This window comes from Rattus rattus, chromosome 6 (genome assembly GCF_011064425.1).
Source record: "Rattus rattus isolate New Zealand chromosome 6, Rrattus_CSIRO_v1, whole genome shotgun sequence".
Lineage (NCBI taxonomy): Eukaryota > Metazoa > Chordata > Mammalia > Rodentia > Muridae > Rattus > Rattus rattus.
Window position 1 is genome coordinate 105617351 of NC_046159.1, and position 25630 is coordinate 105642980.

Consider the following 25630-nt stretch of genomic DNA (forward strand, 5'->3'; position numbering starts at 1 on the left):
GCAGAAGCCTGAGGACTCAGAAGGCCTCCATCAAGTCTCCTGGTTTTTGGCACCTGACTAATGGCTGTACAGGGCACCATCATGGTGGAATATGGGGAAAGGCTGCACTGTTCCCCACTACTGCATGTGCATTACTGACTCCATCAAAGTACATTTTCAAGAAAGAAAATATGACAGACAGTGACAAATACAGAAAATAGGCAAATGAACAAAACAACAACAACAAAAAAAAAATCAAAGCAACCAAACAAGAAAAATGTTAGACAATTCAAAAATGTCCCCTATTGTAAAAACAAATACAAATGAAAGCACATACTACATCCAAGGCAAACCTAGCCAACCAAGCCAAGCCGAGGCCTCTTAAAGAAAGACCTAGTGTCAGAACTGGGGCGAAGCATGTGCAAGGCGATTCTGGGAAGCTGGCCACACTGAAGAGCAGCAGCTATCAGTGACAACCAGGCCACTCAGTTTGTCTCCATCCTCACCCCAGTGACACCAGGTGAGGGGACAATGGCTCTCTAACAATGCAACACACAGTTGACAGGGCCAGGTGCAGGCAGCGGCTGGTGCCTCACTCCAGCTGCCCCAGCCTGCCGTGTCCTGGCACAGTGGGAAGGGCAATGGTTGGGCTAAATGCAGCCATTGATGCAGAACCATGAATGGTGTCCCATCCTTCCTCATCCAGACCTGCTTGGCCTCTGCCCTTGTTTGTCTGGCAGCAGACATGACCATGAGATATGTGTTTCTCGAACACGGCCACTGATTTTTTGATACATGTTCTTACATAAACACAACCTTAAGCACCAAATAAGCTGCCCCATTACAAATCAGAAGAGACCTTCTTCCAAGTCAAATGTACTTTTCCTGATGTACACAAAGGAAGGATAAATCATGTCACCCACAGAGCTCTCATAAACATGCAAGCCGGTCAATGCTGACATGATTATATTATATGTAATAACCGTGTCCTAGATTGTGAAATAAAACATTTTACTACTCTCCATGGGACTCCAACCGTGAGGCACAGAAGCAAACACCACATGAAGAAAAAGGTGCTAATATCCAAGAGTTTTACATGTATTTTTAAAATGCCTTTGGGTATTGATAGAATTTCTGTGTTAAACTTATGGTTTAAATGGCCATCTGCTCTGACAGACTGTTCAAAAAGAGATGGAGAAACTGTGGTAAGTCTGTCTTTGGCTCTGAAGGTGAGAGACTGGAATTGTGTGTGCAGCCAGGCAAGGTGGCTCCTCCCTGCTGGGCTGATGGCGGCTCTGTAAGGGACTAGTCAGGTCCCCTGAGGTGAGCAGTGCTTCCTTCTAGGGACTCCCTAGAAGTCTGAACTCACAGGACGCTCTCTGGCAGGAGTATATAACATCTGCTCATGGTTAAGGACGGGTTTACAATTGACGGTGTGGTTAATTATGATGGTCAGCTTGTCTGGATTGAGAAAGAAAGCCTAGGATATCAGTGAGGCAGACCTCTGGGTGCGTCTTTGAGGATTCTTCCAGAGAAGATTAACTGAGGGAAATATGGCCCATGCTCAACGTGAATGTGTGTGGTGATGCATGAGTGACTTCTGGGGCTATGATAAAATAGCCTGGCTAAAAGCAGCTAATAGAAGAAAGTTTATTCTGGCCTCACGTTCTTCATCAAAGAACAAGAAACGTAGCAAATGTGTTTACGATGATAAAAATTTTCTATTCATTTATTTTAGAATTCAAACTCACTGTCATTTGGCTCAGGGTACCCTGTGACAGAGTAAAGAATCAGATCGCGATTATGTCTGCACAGGCCACCAAAGGGTGAATGAACAGCACATTCGAGTACGTGATCACAGGCCGTGATTGAACACTTGGGCCCTTACCTCTGAGAAGACGACAGAGAGCTTGGAAAATTCTATTATCTAATGTATGCGGGTGTTTTGCCTGTGTGTTTCCTGGGTGCTGTGTGTGTCTGGTGCTCATGGAGAACAGAAGAGAATGTCAGATCCCCTGGAACTGAAGCTGCAGACAGTTGTGAGCTGACGTAGGTTCTGGGATTGAACCCCAGGTCCTGTGGAAGAACACCCAGTGCTCTAAACTGCTGAGCCATCTCTCCAGCCCTGAGAAAGCAGCTTTCACAGGGAGTGAGTGAGTCACAGAAGAGAGGTCTGGGGAAAACAGCAATGCTGTCTTTGCTTACCCACCCAGAGTTCTATCTGTGCGGCCCTAATACGTACCTGTCAAAGATCCTCTGTGGCTGCGACATGCTGTTGACGACGTGTGTCATGTGATCTTGGGCAGCAACCACTTCAGGGGGAGGGTCATACTTATTCACTGCATAAACCTTTGCCAGAATTAGAAAAGTAAAGAGAGACATGTTTGTTTCTCAAAAGAACAAAGGTTGGACCTGCCCTTCCTGTGATTCCTAGATGTGCAACCAGACTAACAAGGTGAGTCCTGTGGTCCGCAGCCTTGCAGTCTCCGGTCAGCTCTAACTTTCCTCAAATCCCAATAATGAGAGTTACTGTAAAAAGCTAGGGAGTCCTTTTTTCCTTTTCTTTATATTCTCTGGTTTGGGAGGAGCTAAAGAAAAAAGTCAAAACAAAATCTCTGAAGCGTCTGATTGGTTTTAATCAATAAACAATCCAACTTGTAGTACAAGAAGCAGGAATACAAGGCGCTGTCTAAGATTCCACGGTGTTGGCACTAAAGAACCATTTCCTGACATCCTCTTGTCCATAACTGTTCCCACCCCCTCCAATCCTCCCAGACCTGCACCTCTTTACCCTGGCTTTCTCTAGCCAAGGATACAGGCCCTTTCCTTGGTGTAGAGGCCTCTCTGTCTTTACTACCCTCCTAAATACATTATCCCTTTACTTAATAGTGACTTTCATTTTAATTCCATTTGCAAAATGTTAAAAGAGGCATGTACCAGTGGCCCGGAGCATGGAAATATGGATGAAGAAGCATCTGGGACTATTTTTAGTCTGGGCTGCAGAAAGACATTTGTGGGATGGAATATGTGCCCACCTATGTACTGTCCTTCATTTCCATCTCAAATTGGATCTGGTGTAGGAAACCCCTCATTAGTATTGATTCCTGCTACAGCTATGGGAGGGAGGGCGGGCGGTAGGTGATGGCTAGCATGCAATGGCTCACTTCCTCTGGAGCTTAGTGGATCTGACGGATCCTGGTAAGGAGCAGAATTAAGGAAACTACAGTATTAGATCAGCGATTTAAACAGCATTTGATTAGATAGTATGGCACGATATATTTCACTGTTAACTTTCAATGTGACATAGATAGAATTTCAGACTCTGTGATTACGTAGGGAAGCTATACATGTTGCAAACCAGCCACGACTGGCCACGGGCAGCAGGAGGGGCACCTGTACTCCTTCCTCAATGCCAGACGTCCCACTGTACCCAAGGAACACCTGTCAACGCCCAGCTTAACAGCAGCTTCGGCTGGCAAATCCTAGGACAAGGAAACTGTTCCTAAATAAAGAGTGAATCCGCACACCGCTCTGCCGCTCACTGATGGTCACGTGTCCTGCTGTAAGCGCTGTGACATTTTTGAATGTATCAACCAGAAAGCACATGAGGCAGCGTGGTTGCATACCTTTTCCTCCACCTTAATCTTCTGCTGATCTAGCTCTGTCAGTCGCAGCAGCATAAATATCACGAAGAACCAGTACTCGGGTTTGGTCTGTTGAAAACAAGAGGACTATTGAATGGCTTTCCTCTCCCCAGGTCAGCAAGCGCCAGCCTTGTATGCTCAAGGGCCTCTCAACACTTGCCGCCATGACTGTCTTCCAGTCCTCACCACCAGGCTGGGCATTTTTCAATTAACAGCCAAGATACAGAATGTGTCCTGCAATGCATAAAACTCTTCAAATGTGCAGATCTCACTAATCTCCGTGAGATAAGCAGGAAGGCAGGATTATCCTCTGAGCCCACAGAGGTGGGCAGCCCAAACCTCTCTCTACTCATGCCAAAGAGTTTCACTTCTGAAAATAATGACATTTGACGATTTCTCATGATTTCATTATGGGTTGATTATTTATTGTGCTCTTTTGTATTAGTTGGGATCATTACGAACTTGTCTTACAGTAATAAAATGTCGCTTGCTTATGAACAAATTCCTCTTTATTCCCTGCCAGCTGTTAGGATTGCCTGACTGTAAAGTGGTAACTGAGGGGTTTATTTTGTACAAGATGCTTCGCCTCCCTCAATAGCAAGACACGGCTGTAAGATCCCTTTCTCGGATGGGAATGCACGAGAAGTAAGTATATAATAGCATCTTCCAGCAGGGTCCCAACACAGGGACACAGGAAATGGAACGCTAATTACCCTGATTGGATCACTTCCGTGTTGTAAGAGAGAGTGAACCACCACGCTGCAACCCGGGAACCTGTGTGATTATTAAATACAAAATGAAGCATATTAAAGCTTCTCTTGCGTACTTCGAAGGGTGTTGAGAGTGTTTTTCTATAAGTGAATTCATCTGCATGAGAGGATTTGCCATGGTCATTTGTGTGGATGCAGAGCACTCTCCAACAGCCGGAGTCTGGGGTGTGATGGGCACCTCAGACCTTCCTCCTTACTTCCTCCCAGGTGCCTTTGCGTTGTCTGCCGCCGTCCCCTATCTGCTTTTATTTTTCAACGTTTCTTATTAATTTCTGATTTGGTGTTTTCATTTGTCTAGATGTATTTATTCATCAAGATATGAACAAAATGAACACAAGAGAAGCTTCCATAGTCGGGCACTTGGGAAGGACATGGGTAGAAAATCTGAACAAAGCTGTGATGGGTGGTGAGTAGGGCAAGGGGACTGGGAAGGAGGCCTTAGCAAAAGAGGGATAGAGAAACCTGGAAAACTGTCCCTGATCCTTAGGTCTCGAAGGGTGCAGCCCCCTAGGGACTGCGTTTGTTTCAGCCTCTAGTTGTTTTATGGCTGTGCCAGTCCAATGGCTATATCCAGGCACATTCCTCTAATACTGCCTTCCCTCCGTAGAAAAGAGGAACCACATTCTGTCTGGACCTCCTGGGTTCTTCATTCTCTGATAGAAAAGGACGCTGCTTTACAATTTTAATTAGTTCTCTTTAGGAAGGTTTAGCTCCACCCACCATCTGTCTTAAAGGACCAAGAAGTCAGTGACTTTCAAATGTGGGCTTTAGGGGAACTGGGGCAGCCCACAGTTTGTTAGCCATAAAAGACCACCTTACTTTTCCTAAACAAGTTGTTTGAAGTGTTAGCTGTGCAATTGTTTTCAAGGGTGTGTGTGTGTGTGTGTGTGTGTGTGTGTGTGTGTGTGTGTGTGTGTGTATGTGGTGGGGGTAATCGCATTTACATTCCTGATAGTCCAGATAAGGCTGAATCAGAATTCCAAGACTGGTCCCTGTCCCCTCTCCTCCCCTCCCCCGCCCCGAGGGAAACAAACTCTCACCTGAATTGGATTCCTTAGTAGATTGAGAACTCGAAGGATAGGAAGATTTTCAATGTATTCTATTTCACTCAGCTCCTTAATCTATTTGATTAAATAAATAAATAAATGAATGAATGAATCCATTGTCAACAGCCAGTGAGCAAAGACAATAAGGAACACAGTATAATAGAAGCCAATATAATTAGCTCCTTTAAATGTAATTTATTTTAAACATGTCTTGTTGAATATTCAGTTTTTCAATGAGAATACTACAAAGCCATTGAAGAACACAGGAATGACCACATTAACTTCCGAAGATGTGAGAACTCACAGGAGGGGGGCATTTCCTCTTTCCCCTCTGGGCTGGAGAATGGTTATCTCCTCATCCATGTTGATTTTGAGGAGAAATAAAATAGTGTGGAAAGGAAGAGAAACAGCCAGCCACCCCGTTTTAGCCCTCAAGGCTCCTGCTTCATTCCTCAAGGCCTTATCTCCTCCCTTGCTGTGTCTGTGACTGGCTAAGCCTTCTTACTGCTAGGAGACATGAAACTCTACACTTTTCCCATAAGAATTACTTTGCAGTGAAAACTGTCTGATTTGCTTGTTTATTTTGAGGTCTCTATGCAACTCTAACCGGCCTAGGACTTGCGGAGATCCTCTTGGCTCTGCCTCACAAGCGCTGTAACTGAAGGTGGACGCCATTGCCCGGGTTACCACCTGGCAATGCTAAGAGCTTCGGGCTGGAAGTTCTAGTTTACAGTTTGAAAAAACGGAAATGATTCTGCAGATGGCCGAGTGCCTTGGTTTAGCCAGGGGTCCAGCCTGGGTTACAGAGGTCCTCCACCCTTGACCATACTAAAGACAAATGGGCTTACTTAAATGTTCTACGATAAACAATTACAATCTTATTGTGGACACAGATGGTGGCTTTTGTAATAAATTAGTGTTTCTCATAACATTCCGCATGCCTCATAAAAGCATTCTACCAACAGGTTCACAGAAAATTTCTTGGTTTCCTTCCAAAACCAAGGGACACCAAAATAAAAAATTATCCCCAAACTAAGTCAGGGGTGGGCACACATGCCACTCTTAAAGAATGTCATTTCCAATAATGTAATCAGTTATTCCAAAGTTCCAAGTGTCCCCCATCCCAAAACCAAATCTAGCTCGTGTAGTGGCAGGCTGTTATTCACATTTTTTTTTCCATATAGGATGATGAGATTATCCTTTAGGCTACCATTTCAGTTCTAATACAAACTAAATTATGGATTAAGAGTTCAAGGTAGCTGAGTGTGGTGTCACATGACCTTAGCCCCAGCCCTCAGAAGGCAGAGGGGGACAGACCTCTGATTTCACGGCCAGCTTGGATTACACAGTGAGTGTCAGGCCAGAGTACTGCACAGTGAGAACATATCTAAAAACCAGAAGAACGAGGACAACAACTGTGGAGGAGCCAGGAGAGGGCGTGGGATTAAGAGCACTGGCTGCTCCTCCAGGAAACCTCGACTTCATTCCCAGCACCCACATGGCAGCCCCAGGAGACCTGATTCCCTCCTCTGGGAGGGAAAGCATCTGCAAACTAAACAAGCAAGTAAATACAAAAGAAGGGGAGAGTGAGATAGGAAAGTCCCCACTCTTAAAATTGTTTTGTTTTTTAAAAAAAACAATAAAGAGAAAAAAAAAGTTTAAGGCAACAACATAGTGGAAAATAGTTTAGATAAGCATCTATCAGATCCAGAATGGAAAAAGATTTGCAAGAAGATAAAAATAATAAAGGGATATATTACAGAAAATGTTGATGTATTCTATACATTATTTTAAATGTGTAGCTGAAATACCTTTTTTATAATAAGAAGCACAATGCAACTGTCATAGAGGAAATGATGGTGAGGAGAATGGACTGGGAATTGTTTAAAAAGAAATAAAAGTTTAAAAATTGTTTAACCATTGATAACCAAAGAAATGTATATAAAACGGTATGCAAAGCACCAGGATTCGCTACCGGATTGACAATTCTTAAATGATGTGGTTGACAAACGAACAGTCAGATATGCCTACAATAAGTTATCCTAACTTCATAACTGCAGTGGGAGGAGAAAGCATGAGAGTTCGAAGGAAAAATCAACAAGCTTTATGACACCCATTCCCAGAAACGGCATTTCCAGAAATCCGTCATACGGAAATAATAAAAGATGCAAGTAATGACAGATTTATGTGTGAGCACATATACTTCAACATTATTTTAACAGCGAGTTGTAAACACAACAAATTTCAATAAGTAAATAATTCAATAAATCCTGACAGATCCATTAATAGATTATCTTATGCTATTAAATCAGATTTTTGAAATGTTGGCACAATTTGTTTTCTATATGGGAATTCAATGTCTATTTCACACTGCACACCTAAATCCTACTTAAAGACTACATAATGAAAAAATTCAAAACTTAAAATTATAAAAAACCAAAAATGTAGACTATTTTAAAAATCAAAATAAGGAAGATTTATTAAAACAAAAAAATCTTAAGAACAGAAATGAAAGAGATCACAGTTAAAAATAACTCCTAGACTCCTCTCCATTCCCCAGACACAGCACCACACACACTCGAGTTTGGAGGGTCCATAGCAACCCAGAACGTATAGCCCAGAACCACAGGACTGATTCCTAGGGATCTCAAGAGGAGACTACAAGTCAGGGCTGGTGAGGCGAGCCTGTGAGGCCTTTGAAGACTCTAGAGGAGAACCTTTCCTTATCTCTCCCAGCTTCTGTTAAGCCAGACAGCATTGACTTAAAGCAACATAAACCCAGCCTCCGTGTCTGCTGGAGGAACCAAGTTCCATTCCCAGCTTCCCACATGGAGGCTTGAAACCAGCGCAACTCCTGTTCCACAAGTCCTGATGCCCTCTTCTGGCCTACGCAGACATACACGTACTCACAGACATAAAATAAACTGATAACTGAAAAACAAAACAAAACAAAGAAACAAAAAGACACTGACTTTCAGGCCACCCTAATTCCTAATTCCAGGATGACGATCTCATCTTGAGATCATTAACTTCATCTGTAGAAACTCCTTTTCTAAACAAGGGTACATTCATAGTTTCAGAGGCAGGTGGGTCTTGGGTATATCCGTGGTGGGGGATGTCACAGTTTAACCCATTCCACCTTGAAGGATTAGCTTCCAAGGAAAGCTGCCCACAACTACCTTTACCTTCTATCTGAGAGAGAGGCCCTGGTGCAGCTCCCTACACTCCAGCTACACCGGAGTGGGGCCCCGCTTCTAACGCATTTAGGGACAGCCTGCCTGACCACCATGCAGGTTAGCACCACTGTCATCCAAAAGCAGCTCGAATCATTACAGCATCTTCCCATCCACTACCTCTACTCTGCTATTTCCACCTCAGAGGGCGCTCTGGAATCTTCCTTCTTCACTGCCTTACAGAAGACCCCGACAGTCTCCATTAAACCAGTGTACTGAGCTTCATGACCCTTTCCCCTTTCTTTGCCTAGTAGGGAAACAGCGGACAGAACCTCCTCCTTAGACATGGTTTTCTCAGGTTTTTACTCCACCTTAAACATCACCCACACCCTTCAGAGGTGAGGGGCTGAGAGCTCTTGAGAGTTATATTTTCATCCAACAATCTTCCTAAGTACCAACCATAAACCAAACATTGCAAAATTTGAACAAAATAAACTCCCCAAGGTCAATTATCACGCTAGAACAGTGGCTCTCATGCTCCCTAACTCTGCTGCCCTTTAACTCAGTGCCTTGTGTTGGGGTGGACCCCAACTAAAAATTACTTCTGTTACAACTCCATAATGGTAACTTTGCTACTGTTAAGAATAGAAATGTAAACATATGTAAATGTTTTCTGATGGCCTGAGGCTGCCCCTGTGAAACGGTCATTCAAACTCAAAGAGGTTGCCATCCACAGGTTGAGAAACACTGTTCTAGAGGGAAGGAAAATAACTTCAAGATATGAGGTATAAAACGTGGCACAGTCTAATCTTTAGCAATAGCAACAATGAAAAGCCCTGTGCAGGACAGAGAACACAGGAGGAGGTGCTGGAGAGGCTAGACATGGAGCCCGCGAGGCAGACAGGAAAAAAATGATGATACTTCTGCCCTCCAACCCCTAACTGAGAGCATGTGGCCCCATGCCTACCCCGAAGCATACTGGCCCCTGCCCTAAGTAGTGTAGACTGACCATAACAGATCTTCTGTCTTACACCGATGGGCTAATGATCTCAGTCAAGTCCTCAACTTCTTTAGCAGGCTCTAACTCTGTTGACGTTGATGAGTCTACCTACGGGCGGGCCAAGCTTGCTGCTATGGAGTCGGCATTAAGTAAGGGCTATGACTAAAGGGAAAGTCATATTGGTCTTGACCTGAAAGCTCAAAAAGTGCTGGAGAGGCAATGAAGCAGCTTAGGAACAAGGCTGCAAGGGAACGCCCATCAGCAGTCTGAAGAGAACCAGGGACACAGTCACTATCTCTCTCTTTTTTTTTTTTTTTTTTTTTGAGCTGAGGACAGAACCCAGGGCCTTGTGCTCTACCACTGAGCTAAATCCCTAACCCTTAGCCATTATCTTTAAGACTGGATAGTAGCTCAGGCTATCTACCTAGGCTGGGCTGGCCTCCTCCTTGCTTGTCTCCAATGGCAGGAGTAGACAAGAGACTGACTGTAACAGTGATGTGACCATGACGGCATCTCCTTGGGCTGCCTCTGCTTCAGTGTTGGCCCCTGCATAAACCAGGAGCCCCCCAAGATCATATACCCAGCCATTCCTCAAGTCTAATAAATGTGAATCCAGAGAGAGAGAGAGAGAGAGAGAGAGAGAGAGAGAGAGAACAAGTTCACTCAGCAGTCAGCTCACAAAAAGCTCTGAGATATAGCACCAAGGTTCAGAAGTAGCCCGAGTCACCCCTGACAAGTACTGCACTTCTGGGAGGGAGTGGAGAGGTTGTAGAACTGAAAATCTGGGTCGGTTTTTAAGTGCTAGCTGTGGTTTGGGATGTCACTGGGACCGCAGAGTGGAAGCTGGCAGAGGCCTCCCTAATCAGCAGAGAGTAGACACTGGCGAAGGGTTGGCATGCACATGCATTCACACAGGTGTAACACAGATGAAATTTCTACCAAGAAGACAGTATTTCTAACATCAGATTTAATCAAGAAGGAAGCAGCATACCCCTATGTTGTGCTCACTTTACAAATACATTTTCCATTCCTGAATCAAAGAATTATCAACTGTCCTGGAGAAAGCCCTGAGGAACTAACTCCAGATAGTTCAAATGGCATTTCAAAGGACTGTGGGTTATTCCCCAGCATGCCCAGTGGGGAACTAGGGAGTTATGTTACCATCAATGACTGATTTGCCAGAGGAGTCCTCTGTAGGGCATGTGGCCACTTTTTACAAAATAGAGTCTCTAACATTTGAAGATTACGGACCTTCATTTGAACATGTTTTTTTTTTTTTTTTTTTTCCTTCAACTTTCCAATGCAGTTTAGAAGGTGACTTGAAAAGCAAGGGAGTAGTAAACCCTGTGTAAGGTTGCTCTATTCCCTTATTCTGGCTAAATGAAGGGAGATGCCCTCCAACTATAGCAAATACCCACGGCAAAGGCCAGTACAAAACAACAGGAGACAAGGTAACGCAATGATAATGTTGTATAGAGCTTGTGTGCTAAAATTACATTTCAGATACTGTGGTGGTTTGTATACGCTTGGCCCAGAGAGTGGCACTGTTGGGAGGCATGGCCTTGTTGGAGTAGGTGTGTCACTATGGGTGTGAGCTTTAAGACCCTCGTCCTAGCTGCCTGGAAGTCAGTCTTCTGCTAGCAGCCTTCAGATGAAGATGTAGCACTCTCAGCTCCTCCTGCACCATACCTGCCTGAATACTGCCATGTTCCTGCCTGGATGATAATGGACTGAACCTCTGAACCTGTAAGCCAGCCCCAATTAAATGTTGTCTTTTATAAGGCTTGCATTGGTCATGGTGTGTGTTCACAGCAGTAAAACCCTAAGACGGACATACCTAGTTAAATAGGATGTATTACTAAAGTTAGTATTTCCTGTTTCGTTTTCCTATTATTAGTGGGAGGTGCTTTACATCACACTCATAGTTCACATCCGAGCCTCACATTTTCAAGTGTTACACCATACTCATTTCCGAAGGGAGGACCCGAGATTCTCACCTACTGTATCTCTTTTTTTTTTATCAGCCTTGCTGTTTCTTCTCTTGAATTTTGAGATGTACTGAGTTAGTATTTAATGAACATAGTCTACCTTTTCAGCATCCCCCGTATAAATATGAGAACCATTTTAAGCCCAACATATTTCCTAAGTCAATCTTCAATGGCAACTTCAGAAAAAGAACAATGAACGCCATCTGGAACAGAAGTTATACTGTCTTCCTGCCACAAGGACCTAGGTCATTTAATAGAATTAATTACCTTATACGAAGTCACTAGATCTACTCAGTAAACAGATCAAGTGAGGTGAAGATCAACATTACAACTGTGTTTACTCTCAGACCTTAATAACTGACTTGTGTTGGGTTGTTTGCAGCCTAAGCTGGGGGAAGGGTTAAGTTGCTGGGAATACAACTTAGTCATGGAGTGCGTGAGTACCTATGTGAGGTACTGTGCAAGGAAAGAAGAATGGAAAGAAAGAAGGAAGGGAGAGAGGGAGGGAGGGAGGGAAGGAAGAGAGAATTAAGTAAATTAATCTGAGACACAGCTCGGTGGTAGAGAGAATTCAAAGGGTTCTGGGTTCAGTCCCTGGTACCACCAAAACAGAGAGGGAAGGGTAGGAAGAGAAAACACAGAGACAGACAGACAGACAGAATATGAATATGAACAGTAAAAAGTACATTAAGTCAGTTATGCAAACAAGTTCATTCCCAACCCATCAGAGGCAGAATTGCTACCAGCAGCATATAAGGAATCACTGCTATGTTTTGTGTTGTTTTTTTTTTTGGCTTAATTTTTACGGTTAAGCCTATGGTATTTACATTTATTAAATTACAGATACAACTGTATATATTTAACATGTACAGCATGATATTGTCAAGTATACTACATTTTATAAAAGTCTAAATACAGCTAAAAATGTATTATTTTCTAAAGTTTATCATCTTTGTGGTAAGAACATGTAAAACTCAATCCCAGCACTTCTCAAGACCACTATTGATAACTAGTGATGGCTCTTGTCCATAAATTCTAGCACTTTGGAGATGGAGGATGGTTGAAAGCTGACTTTGGCTATATAGCAAGTCTGAGGTTGGCTTAAACTTCCTGAGACCTTGTCTAAACATCCACTACTTTACCACCACCAGCAGCACCACCAAAGAAACAAAAACCAAAAACAAAACACCCCATACTAGATTGTTAACTCCAGTTAGTGGTAGGAATAGACTGTGTCCCTCTGCCTGGCCTCTAACCGAAGCTTGGATTCTTTTTAGTGGCACCCCTCCCTCCCACAAGCCTCTTTCACCAACAGTCATTTTTCTCTGAGCGTAGACAAGAGGTATTAGCCTGTGGATATTCTCTTGCCTCATCTTGCTCGGACATTTCAAATGTTCCCGATGCTCTCTTGCTACAGAAAATGTTGCCTGAACACAACTTCAGAAAATTATACACAAGTGATGACAGTTTGAACCTTTAAAGCAATGTAAATAAGAATCGTCAAGTGTTTAAAAATGATTGAGTTTTTCACAAAGTCATACTGTCCCCTGGAACTTGCTAGAGCACCCTTCCTAAGAGGCCATTTCACATAACATCCTTGAAAAGCCAATGTGAAGTCATTGGGCCAACTCTCCAATGCGTCCACCTCCTACAGCCATTGAAGCCACGCCCTACAGCCCACTTCACTTCCTGAAGCCACGCCCTGCAGCCCACTTCACTTCCTGAAGCCACGCCCTGCAGCCCACTTCACTTCCTGAAGCCACGCCCTGCAGCCCACTTCTTGAAGCCACGCCCTGCAGCCCACTTCCTGAAGCCACGCCCTGCAGCCCACTTCCTGAAGCCATACCCTGCAGCCCACTTCCTGAAGCCACGCCCTGCAGCCCACTTCCTGAAGCCACGCCCTGCAGTACCAACCTTGTTATCCTCGAGGTTAATCACTTCCAGGAGGTCATGGTTCTCCAAGCCGTGGAGGCTACTGATCTGATTGTGGGACAGATCCAGGTTCTGCAAGGCTTTCAGTTCCTCCAGACCTGTGATGTTCTCAATCTGGTTGTTGCTCTGAAATGGATAAAATACAGTTTGTGTTTTAAAGCGATGTCTAAGAAGACTTGTAGTGGCAAATCTTCACATTTGGACATGGGCCCCAAATTCTTTAAAAACAAAAACAAGTCAATAAGCTGTTTTTGCCCCACCACCACTTTCACCATTCATCTATCTAAATGTCTACACAGATGTCCAAGGAGTAAATCCTAGTTTTTCTAACTAAAAAGCCAGAAGGTAGTGTTTTTATTTAGTATTTTAATATTTTCATCTTCAGAATAAACTTTCAAGCCAGTAGGAAAGCTTTAAAAATGCATGATATGATGGTGCTAGTGCTTTGACTTTTCAAATTATTTATTTTTAAGATTATCATTTATATCATTTCCCTCTTTCCTTTCTTCCCCCCCAAACCCTCTCATATGCCCCTCCTTGCTCTTTTTCAAGTTCATAGCCTCTTTTTTTCCATTAATTTTTACTACATTTAGCTTGGGAAGGGAATCTCAAGAAAAGATTGGTGAGGTGGGTTGCCTGTGGGCACGTCTGAGATGGATTATATTGATTATGTTGATTGAGGTGGACGCTGCATCCAGCATCCACTGCGGGCAACAGCATTCCCTAGGCAGAGGACTCTAAAGAAAGGCAGCTGGGCACTGACATACATGCACCAGTTCACTGCTCTCAGCCTCTGTGAATTCTGTGAATCCCGTTAGATATGCTTCCTCAATCCCTGCTCACATACATGCACCAGTTCACTGCTCCCTGCTTCTGTGAATTCTGTGAATCCCGTTAGCTATGCTTCCTCAATCCCTGCTCACATACATGCACCAGTTCACTGCTCTCAGCCTCTGTGAATTCTGTGAATCATGTTAGACATGCTTCCTCAACCCCTGCTCACATACATGCACCAGTTCACTGCTCTCAGCCTCTGGGAATTCTGTGAATCATGTTAGACATGCTTCCTCAACCCCTGCTATGTTGGACTGTGGCCCGGAACTGTGAGCTTTGTCACTGTTGTTTATCAAGGCCACTAGGAAAGAACTCAGACACACACCTGGAACCTGAACATCAGTTCTTCACTGTGGTCTCAAAGACATGAGCTGGATCTGCTCTTTTACCATCATCACAGGAAGCCAACACTGTAACTCCACAAACACTTTGTGTCTCAGCGTCTCAAAGTCAGTGGTGATGGCTGACTCGGTAGAGTCTGTCTGGTTGTTTCTGCTCTCTAACCTGTGCTAGCCTATCAGAACCTGCCTTAACCAAAGGTGCATGGTAGAACTGTGCAGTACCAATTCTAAGATATAGGACCAAGTCACGTCTGCTTCCAGCTCTGAGGAGCTATCGACACCATGCACCCGAGACTACATTGGGTGAAAATCTAGTCATCAAAGCAAAGTCAATAATTCACATATAGGCATTTCTCAGACAATGAGACTAGGAGGAAGTTCCCATATTCCAATGGTTGCCCACTTTCTCAGTCTCCACACACCCAGAGCAATAACAGTAATGAGAATAATTTCCATTTTTGAATATTTTCCAACATTCTCCTCATTATTTGGCTCCTTTGTCTGAAGGAACAGGAAAAGATCATAGTAAAATTTAACCTTTGGTTTGAGTCAAAAGTTGTCATAAAGAATAATTTCAAATTTTTGGTTAATATTATGTTTTACCCACCCTTAAGACATTCAAAACTTTCATGCAGAGGCAGGGGGATCTCTGTTCAAACTTTCAAATTTTCAGCTAATATTATGTCTTACGTAGCCTTAAAACATTCTAAACTTTCAGGCTAAGTGAGGTGACACAGAGGCAAGTGGATCTCTGTAAGTTCAAGGCCAGCCTGGTCTACATAGGGAGTTCCAGAATATCCAGGACTACATGGAGAAACACTGTCTCAAAAAACAAAACAAAACAAAACAAATTAAAAAAAACATTCAAAACTTTCAAGATTGACTTAAGAACTGAAAATTTAAATTAATATATTCCCTTTAATCTGAATATTTTCACTGTTAAATGTTTCATGGCACATTGAATAGCAAGAGCTCATTTTCATCCTATTCTTCGTAAAATTTCATTTTAATAATGAGCCGGATTTGTGCTCACTGGTAACTCTATAGCCCTTAAAATGGCATAATAGGATGTTAATAATCTTTAAAGGTAGGTTATAGCCTATGAGGGTTTATTATACTATTCTTTTTACCTCTATATGTTTAAAAAAAAGTGCAATAAAAAGGAAAAAATCCATAACCTTATTTGCCAAAGTGAAATCACATTTTCCTGTTCAAAGTTCAAAAAACTTAGAAGAAGTGAAAAGAGGAAAGAGACCACGTTGAGCTTGCCATATCAATTTAATGTATTGAAATGAGGGCTCAATCTCCCATTCAAACACTGCCCACATATCCAATTAATATACAATACACTTTCCCCCAAAGGACTGTGAAGCATTTTCTATGCACAAGACAGATGTGATATTCCTCAGTGTCTCTGATGGCTTTCAAAGTGGTAGATGGTCTGAGCAGAGCGAGGCATAGACAAGTTTAATTAGATAGCCTGTGGCCATGAAAGAGAAGAGACTGAGAGAAGTTGAGAATCACAGAATTGCTGATTGAAAACCAGCTAGGTAGTGCCTTTGTCCAGCACTGCGAACCCAAAGGCTCACTCCTGGGTGTGGACATGAGTTTCTGCACACAGTTCCTCCAGTCTCACAGTGAAAAGCAGGGGAAAAACCCCCACCATTTTTATAGAGAAGCTGTTTGAAGTAAAGTAAATTAGAAAACATTCCTTATCTTCCAGTGTAGAGGATTTTACTTTGACAAAGTGAAGTTCAAGGTTTGCAATTCAGTGTCACTGTGTTCTAATAAGGATGTAGTGGCCACGGGCAAGTCATGAGGCTCCCCTGCCAGCTTTTCCAACCCCGGAGAGAGAGAGAAGGGCAAGTATTAGCAGGTGGAGTGTTCTTCTTACTATGCTGTAGACTGAATTCTGGTCAATAGCTAAATCACATTATGTTGTGATTCCATGAGTTAAAAATAAAGTCAAGAAAAACTCCTGAAGCAAACATGTATCATTTTTGGTTATAAATTGTATTCAAATTTGGGAAGAACAATTTTCCAATTTTCAGAATCTCAGTGAAAATAAGTAAAAGCACTTTCTGTATTTTCTAGTCCGTCTTGGAAGTGCTGGGTATAGGGACTAGAATAACCAATCTCATTTGTTGGCGGGAAAAAAAGGTAAAATATGCTAGTGTCAGTGAGCGAGGGGCATGTGGTTATTGAAGTGCAGAATGACAGGAATGCACTGTTTTAATAATAACTGCTGCCCCCAAACATACTCGTCTTTCTTTCCCCTCTACTGCAGGTGGACGGGAATGTCAATACAGAGGAGACACATGGAGGGGTCTGCAGTGAAGGTTCACACCTGCAGTTCGGTGGCAGAGGCAAGAAGATCATCACAAGTTCAAGGCCAGCCTGGTCCTCATAGCAAGTCCCAACCAAAATTGCAAAACCATGTGCGTGCACACACACTCACACATACACTCACATGCACACACAGAGAGACAGACAGACAGACAGACATGCACACAGACAGAGAGAAGTGAGGAGGAAAAGAAGGTAAACTTCAAAATGGTGAGCAAAATAGCAATATGCCAACAATAGCTTTTTGGATAGTTGATATTTTCCAATGTGATTGGCTTTATTTTATAACTTAAAGTTTTATATCTCATTTCTTAAGATTCTTCTTTATTCACATTTTGTTAACATGCCTTAGCAGGCAAAAAACAAACTCTCAGGGTGAATTATGAAACCTTTGTATACATGGTGGGAGAATCCCTGCCCTCTGCCCTCACTGAATTCCATGGATGGCTAGAAGAGTCTTTAGAGCATTTCGAGCTTTAAGAGGAGCCAAACGTAGGTCACCTATGGTTCAGTACAGAATTTCTATGTGTATGTAAGCCATGTGAGAAGAGGCTGGAGAGACGGCTCAGCAGTTAAGAGCACTGGCTACTGTTCCAGGTCCGATCCCCAGCACCTACATGGTGGCTCACAACAGTCTATAACTCCTGTTCCAGGGGATCCTACACCCTCCTCCTGCCTCCCTGGACGCGAGGCACGAAAGTGGTGCACAGATCATGCAGGCAAAACATTTACATATATAAAATAAAAAATAATTTTTTAATTAAAAAAATGTACACATAACCGCAATTTCATGCTTAACACCCTCCTGAGAGAGAGACATAAACATTACTAAGATACAAGCCTCCATGAAATGCTCCCCTACCCAATGGATGTAATAAAGGCCAAGAGAGCCTAAGGCTAAGCGGGAGGAGAAGAGAAAGAATCCTGTATATAAACAACATTGGCGCCCTCTCTCAGATACCAGTAACCCATACTGTCAATTTATAAATACTGTGTGTACCTTTGAGTCTCTTGGGTCTTATTAGTGAACAGCCCCTATGTGCATGTGCATTTTGGTCATGTGGCATGCCACAGGACTTAGAAAGACACTTTCTTTGGGAAATGGCAATCAGATGGAATCCTTTGGACTGGAACTACGCTTTTATTCTCAGCACAACCTACAACTTTGAGAGCAGGGGACTAGACTAGCACACAAGATGGGCTGCCTAAGTTCAGTGTTTAGGAAGCATTCTGTAGACCATTACATCCAATAAAGTGTGAGCAGCACTAAACACAGTTGCCATTTTCATTATATATATGTATGTATATATATATATGTATATATATACATATATATATATATATACATACACACACACACTTACTTGTAAAAATACACCTTCTTTCACAGCATAGAAAATCAATTGTCTACATTTTTTTTACCTTGGACACCAAATATGAAACTGACTTTACTTGGACATGGACTATTGACCACACACATACACAAGTACACACACACACACACACACACACACACACACAGAGAGCAAGAAAGGGAGAAGTGGGGGAGAGGGAGGAGGAGAGGGAGCGAGAGAGGGAGGGAGAGTGCGAGAGAAGATAGAGAAGCATGTGTGCACACCAGACACCATAAGGAACAAAGAAAAATTCTAAGCAGTCGCCACTCACACTTCTTAAATACTAGTCACCACTTCTACAAAGAATGATATCATATTGGACTCACCAAAGAAAGCACTTTGATGGGTAACGTCCCTAAGCCCTTGATTGTTGTGATCCTGTTGCCAGCCAGACTAAGGTGGGTCAGGCTGATGCACTTCTCCAGCCCAGTGATTTCTTCTATCTCGTTGTCTGTACGCGATGACTACGTTTAAGGAAAATGTTATTCAAAGCCTTAGGAAAGATATCCGAGGACCTGGAGTTCAATCCCTAGGTCCTATATGGTGGGAGGAGAGAACCAATTCCTAAAAGTGGTCCTTTGACATTTCACACAAGCACCCTTGGAAAACACACACATGCACACACACTAAATCAGTGTTAAATTATCACTGGAAAAATCAGACTGGAGTTTAAATAAAGGAATATTATATGCCCCACATAGGATAAGCCCTAAATCTTGATGTGGTTTTCATACAGGATAAAACACCAATTCTATGAAATGTTAAAAGTATAGCATGTGTGTCTCCATGTGACTCATTTAAACTATGGAAGGAAACAGTAGTTCAGAGCTGTGTCCTGGGCCATGCACGCTTCCCTCAGTTAATGATGTCCATGAGTAATTCACGGGGCTCTCCTCAGGCAAGAATTTGGAAGACAGGGTCATCCTACGGAGACAATGTAAATGGGGCTTTCTCATCTTGCAGGTGACCTCTGGCGCAAATGGGAAGGCCACCACCCTCTCATAGAAGGGAGCAGTCCTTCCAACTCATATTGGCTTCTCTACTCCCATTCAAATGCAGAACCCTGGAAGTCTCTAACATCACCATTTGTGGTTTCTATTCTTGCTGATCGCATTTTAACTTTATCTCGTGCCCAAACTTCAGTTCCAAAGCTGACTTGTGTGCTCTCTGGTGAGCCGCCAGGCTCCCATGGAAGGTTTTAAACCCGTGATCACACGGACAGCCCTTGTTAAATGCAGTGGGTCACAAAACAGAATGAAAATGCGTAAGTGAAGGAAGGGGAGTTGGGAAGACAGGAGAGGGGTGGAGATGAGTGGGGGTGGGGACAAGAAGAGCTAGGACACATTGTATACATGCATGCTGTCAAAGAACAATTTTAATGTTTCAAAGGGTGTGAACAAGCTATTCTTCCGATTAGAAGGCGCTCATACCATCACTAAGTTACAATCACATGGGGCCAAGGAGTCATGTCCTCTCACTCTTAGCATGGAAATGGATCGCTCAAGGATAGGATCGAATCCAGAGAGATCTGTACTAGGGAAAGAGATAAATAAGAAAACTGGACAAAGACGTGTTACCAATGTAGCAGAAATTTCCAGGTCTCCCTTATTAGTCCCAGATCCCACTCATGGGCAGAAACGTTTTTTGCAGTGGTCATATGCCATCTAAAATCTCCTGTGAGCAAGGCCTCTGCCAAAACCACCACACAAACAGATACTCACGAACACTGTCTTTCAGATCCCGTTTTCTTTGGGCTGGCTAAACAATGATTTTGGATATAGAACAAAGGCCAGTTCTTTGTAAATATGGACCCTCGTGAAAGATGAACATGAAATATAGGAAATAAGAGATTAAATTATCTCACACAGCTGTGATGGAATATCTTTGCAGCGAGCGATCTTTGGCTACAAAAATTAAGCCATGGAAACTTCAAATGGCCATCTGCTCAGCATCATGGGGACGGGGTGTCTAAGCCTGTTTCAGAACACCAGTGTCCTGGAAGCTCTGTTCTGGCCAAGAGGAGGACGCTCCAAAGCCCAGCAGTGAATGGATGCAGTAAGTAGGCAAGGCGAGGAGCTCCGTGACAGGAATCCTACCAGTGACGGCGATGTCAGAGATTGACAGTGACAGCGATGTCAGGGATTGGAAGCTTGTTTCTGAGACCCCAGAGGCTGCCTCAGTTCCCCTGGAACCTCCAGAAAGGAAGTGAAATGTGGGTGCCTTACTGCAACCACAGCCCAGGCTCCAGCAGGTCCCACTCGATGCTCAAGGAGTTTTGCAGAGAGTAAGGGATCTAACGAGCACCCCTGTCGAGAACAGTGCTCATTTCCTACCATTGTCTCCCACCTCCCGTGTCTCACTCCCCTTGACACAGAAGGGTGTCCAGGCACACCCTAGGTTAGGCTCATACGTAAAGGGTTCGCTGGCCCTGCGTCTGCATGGATTCTACACCCTTTCGTTCAACCAACCACATAATTAAAAACTTGATGCAAAAACCAGACAACTGTGTCCAAGTCATACAGACTTGTCCCTTGTCTTTATTCCCTAGCAATATGGCATAACGACGTTTGAGACAGCATCTAACTCATTATACACAAGGATTTGAGTGTTCATGGCTTAGGCATCTGAGGAGTTCTGGAACCACCCCCTCCCCCGTCCAGGAATGGCCACACTCTATGCTGTCACCGGCTTCTTCACCTACTTATTCCAACAGTCACTTTAAGGGTCACTGCCTGTGGTGATTCCAATCAGTACACGTGACTGGGTCGTGAGGAGCTGAGTTCCTAAGTAGCCACACCTCTCCAGCTAGAATACCCTCATCTCTCTCGTCTCCCTCCTGTTTCAGGCCCTTCATGGAGTGATTCTTGCCCTTCCTCCTAACATTATCATTTCATGTTCTTTCTGGGGTCTTGGGAGCTGCTGATAAGAAGTACAATCTGATAAGTCACTAAACTATTCCGATGAATTAGCTTACTGGATTAATCCTCTTAGGGGCCTTATAATATTAAAAGGGGGCTATCAGGAGAAAGACTCCAAGAACTCGAAATCATCAGGGTTGCTTTCTAGTTCTGAAGTTTTACCATTTTTTGTGAATAAATCATTTTCGGTGGAATTTTAGATTGTTCTGGAAACTGAGTGAAGAAGCCCTGTGGCGCTACGGCCTAACTTCCCGGCCAAGGTCCCGGGAACCCAACGGTATATTTTTACATTCCGGCAACGCCGTCAGGAGCTCATAAATGTTTGACATGAATTATTCACTAGCCCAGCATTTGCTCTTATTCATTTGTCTGCAGTCATAAAATATGGTTTGGGTGTACAGAAAACAGTTACAGAGAAATCATGCCGAAGTCCATCATGATTCTCTCAGCGGAGAGAGATCCGGGATGACGGCTTTAATCACAACAACCCTGAGAGATCTCTGCCGCCTCACCAGTGAAAAGTGGCCTTTGCCACCAGAGTGAATCTCGAGGAGGAAGGAAATGTGCACACCCCTTAAATGGTAGCATTATAAAAGTAGTAATTGCTCAGGGCACTGCAAAGTGAACAACCAACAGGATGCAGAACGGTAAACTCTAATCAGCTGTTTACCGGGTAGCTCCGGAAAGGTGTGGACCTTCCTGGGTCTCTGCCCCCTTTTCCATAAAATACATAAAATAATGATTAGTCTGGGCGACCTCTAAAATCCTGTCTGGATTTGAAATTCTACAAATCATGTTTTTTAACTTATCAGCAACCAGTCAGGGTTTGTAAGGTAAAGGATCAACTACGCCTTTACTTGGTAATACGTGCATTTACCTTACCTTGACTGGGCTTCTCATCTTGTAATTTAGGATGCTTGTCAATTAATCATCAGCCATCTACACAGGGAAGGACAGAATAATCTAATAATGATAAACTGAAAAATCGACACCTTAGCGTTAATAGTGTCATCCAAGATATCAACATAAACTACTATAATCATTTTATATTACAAGCATAATTGGTTTAAATTATTTTCAGATGACTCAATTAAGGATTTCCAGGGTGTGGGGCTGGAGAGATGGCTCATGGTTAAAAAATATGTACTGCCTTTACAGCGGGCCTGAGTTTGGTGCTCAGCACCTACATCAGGTGCTTCTGACCTCCATGGGCACCATGAATGCACACAGTGCACATACATACATGCAGGCAGCACATTCACAGACATCAGAGTAAACTAAGGGCTAAAAAGAGTTCTTAAATATTCCTCTCTGCTGCAGCCCACTGGCACCCTTGCTCCATCGCCACCGCTGTCACATTCTCTGTGACCTGACAGTAGCGGAATTTATGTACAGCTTGTCTTCTTGATGAACACTCGGTGCGTCTTCCTTCTTGCTGCTACAGCCAACAGCACAATAAGCTTGCTCTGCAAGCCTCCAGGCACACACGCGAGCAGCTCCACACAAGTCAGAAGTGCCAGGTCCTAGTGAGTGCGGACACTCACCTTTATAAGAGAACTTACGGCTGTTTTCTCCGAGAGGAAGAGCTGGTTTCCAAAGCACAGGCAAGTTTCAAAGAGGTCCTCTCACTCTGTGTGCAGCTGGCGTTTTTAGATTAGTGTGCCCAGAATACCTTTGTAGAGAGCACGCACAGGGGGAGCCCTGTATTCTCGTGTCCAGGGTTGTACTGTGAAAAAGCACTAGTTTGGGAGCTGCAAAGATGCCTAGAGGCATCTGTCACCGCGTTCGGTGACTTGAGTTGGATCCCTGAGAGCCACGTGGTGGAAAGAGAGAACTAACTCCCAAAAGTAGTCCTCTGACCTCTGACCTCCAGGTCACTGTGTGCACCCACAAACATGCGACATGCGTGCATACAAAATAAACTATAGAATGTAATAAGAAATGTAAAGAGTGATAGATTTCATTAAAATTTACAGATCACTTGAGTTTCTTTATGGGGAAAACAAAGTTTATTTTCCCAAATCTGTTACTTATATTTATAGAGTTTCTAATATGAAACTATTTGTATAATGGCTCAAGAAGAGCGGTTTGTTTTGGCTATTTGTCTCTGTAGTTCTTCAAACAGTTTTTCAAACATGTTCTTCAAACATGATATACTCTATCTGCCTATGTTCTGGATTGCCATTAGTCTTGATATAACAATTACTTCTCTTTGTATGTCAGTGGTGAGACCCGACTGCTATGTTGAATGTCAACATTTAAAAAGCAAACCTAGTCTTTCTTTATGTGTCACGATATTATTTGACATTTACAAAGTGCTAATGCTTTACTTTTGTACATGGAAAGCTAAATTTATTTAAAAAATTAAAACTCTCATGATAGAAGTGTTTTGAGTCTACAAAGTGAGAGTGGCAATTCTGGGCTGCACACTGAAGATGTCTTTCCAGACTGAACATTCTCTGTACCCGACTCTGGGTGTCCTGAGGCAGGGCCTCAGAGTGCTGAGTCTCTCCTGACAGGCAAGGCTCCAGTGTACAGTCAGCTTCTTAGCTTGCATGTGTACTAAGTTTAGTTGTCTAGATACTTGGTTCAAATAGGCTTTGGGCAGAGCCCAAGGATCTGGATTCCTAGACGGTTCCGGGCTATGCTACGCTGGTCCCGGTGGCAGCATTCTTCTGCAGGGCCAGAGATGAGTGGATTTCTGAACCCGGTGACTTCTGAGTTCTCGTTCTCTGAACGTTCAATCAAGCATGAAGCCAAGGTTCCATAGGAAGGCGTTGTGTATGTGTGCCTCTGGTTTGCCATGGAAACACTGTTTAAATTCTTATCTGCATCATCTAACTGGTCACTCACTGTTATTGTCATCTGTAAGTTCAACAGGGTGTGAGGGAGTGTGGCTGTGTTCTAGGACTCCACATACAAGAAAGACTTTCTCTACAAAACACATCTCCAAGATCACCACTTCTGCAATCTCAGACTTACACAAACAGGCTGCTGCTTCATCCCTGGAATGAGATACTCAGGGGTAATCAACTCATCCTCCACCCGCCCCCCAAGTGGAGAGGAAGATACTTGCTGAGCAACAGAAGGCACTGCTCTCTTATTACCCAGAGAACACCAGTCCCTGGTGTAAAGGAGACTCAAGCTCATTAGATTCACAGATCTTCAGTTAACTCTTTAGGCTCTACAAGGTGAAGTTGGCATTGTTTGCATGGGAGCCTGACGCGTGCAACGCATACATGCACGTTCCTGAGGGAACTGCGCATCAAAAACTGAGCTTTTCCTTTAAGTTAAACATGTTTTAAATATACTCAAAGGGCTGGAGGTCTAGGTCTGTGATAAAGCACTTAACCAAGCATGTCCCCAGTTTAATCCCCAACACATAAGGATAGATAGATAGATAGATAGATAGATAGATAGATAGATAGATAGATAGATAGATAGATAGATAGATGGATGGGTGGACAGACAGATAAAATTCTAAAATACCTTGCTTTATTTAAAAGCAGAAGTTTGATTTCCTCTGTAGAATAACTACAAATTTTCCTGATGATAAATATAGATTTTAAGATTCTGAATTTATATAAAATAAGGCAAAAACTTAAGTAAATTTGAAGAAACATGTTCCTTAAACAGAATTTTTTTTAGTCCTAGAATCAAAAATAATCTTTGTTTTATGACTGCCTATTCTTAGTTACATGAGTCACACTCTTCCGGGAACCACGTCTCTGGTGCCTTTCCGTGTCATCTGTAACAGCCTCTTCCCCATCGTCTCCCCTTCCCACCTTCAAAGGATACTGTCCAAAATCAGTTGCGTGAGAGCGTGGTATGCCGACAGGTCATACATTTCAGAAATCTGGTTGGAGGAGAAATCCACCTTCTGCTGACAAAAAGAGGAAGAAGGTTACACAGCGGGTTTTTTTTTTTTTTTTTTTTTTGGTTTTTTTTCCGGGGCTGGGGACCGAACCCAGGGCCTTGCGCTTCCTTGGCAAGCGCTCTAACACTGAGCTAAATCCCCAACCCCTCCCGACAGCGTTTTACAGCAGAAAAGAAGACATGCTTCTGAGTGCAGACTTAGAGTTGACTCCTGCACAAGAGTCAAACTCGGCATCCCCTCTCTGTCTTACGTTGTTGGTCTGTTTTTTTCAATAACTTATTTTTTTCTCTGTCTTTTCTAACCTGGACCCTATAACTGTCACCACCTTGAGAGGGATCTGAGGAGGAAAAGTCTTCTACATGGCCCAGAGGATGGATCTACAATTCTC

At 43.3% G+C, this 25630-nt stretch overlaps 1 protein-coding gene across 1 annotated transcript in view; it reads right to left on the minus strand.

Annotated features, from left to right (window-relative positions):
• Lrguk (leucine rich repeats and guanylate kinase domain containing) overlaps nt 1-25630 on the minus strand; it is a 106682-nt gene that overhangs the window by 62457 nt on the left and 18595 nt on the right. Inside the window, exons 5-10 of the mRNA XM_032906791.1 lie at nt 25164-25245; nt 18774-18898; nt 13515-13658; nt 5434-5514; nt 3606-3692; nt 2222-2328 (exon numbers count right to left, since the gene is read on the minus strand). Of these exons, the coding sequence (XP_032762682.1) occupies nt 2222-2328; nt 3606-3692; nt 5434-5514; nt 13515-13658; nt 18774-18898; nt 25164-25245 (626 nt within the window). The remainder of the gene's footprint in view (nt 1-2221; nt 2329-3605; nt 3693-5433; nt 5515-13514; nt 13659-18773; nt 18899-25163; nt 25246-25630) is intronic.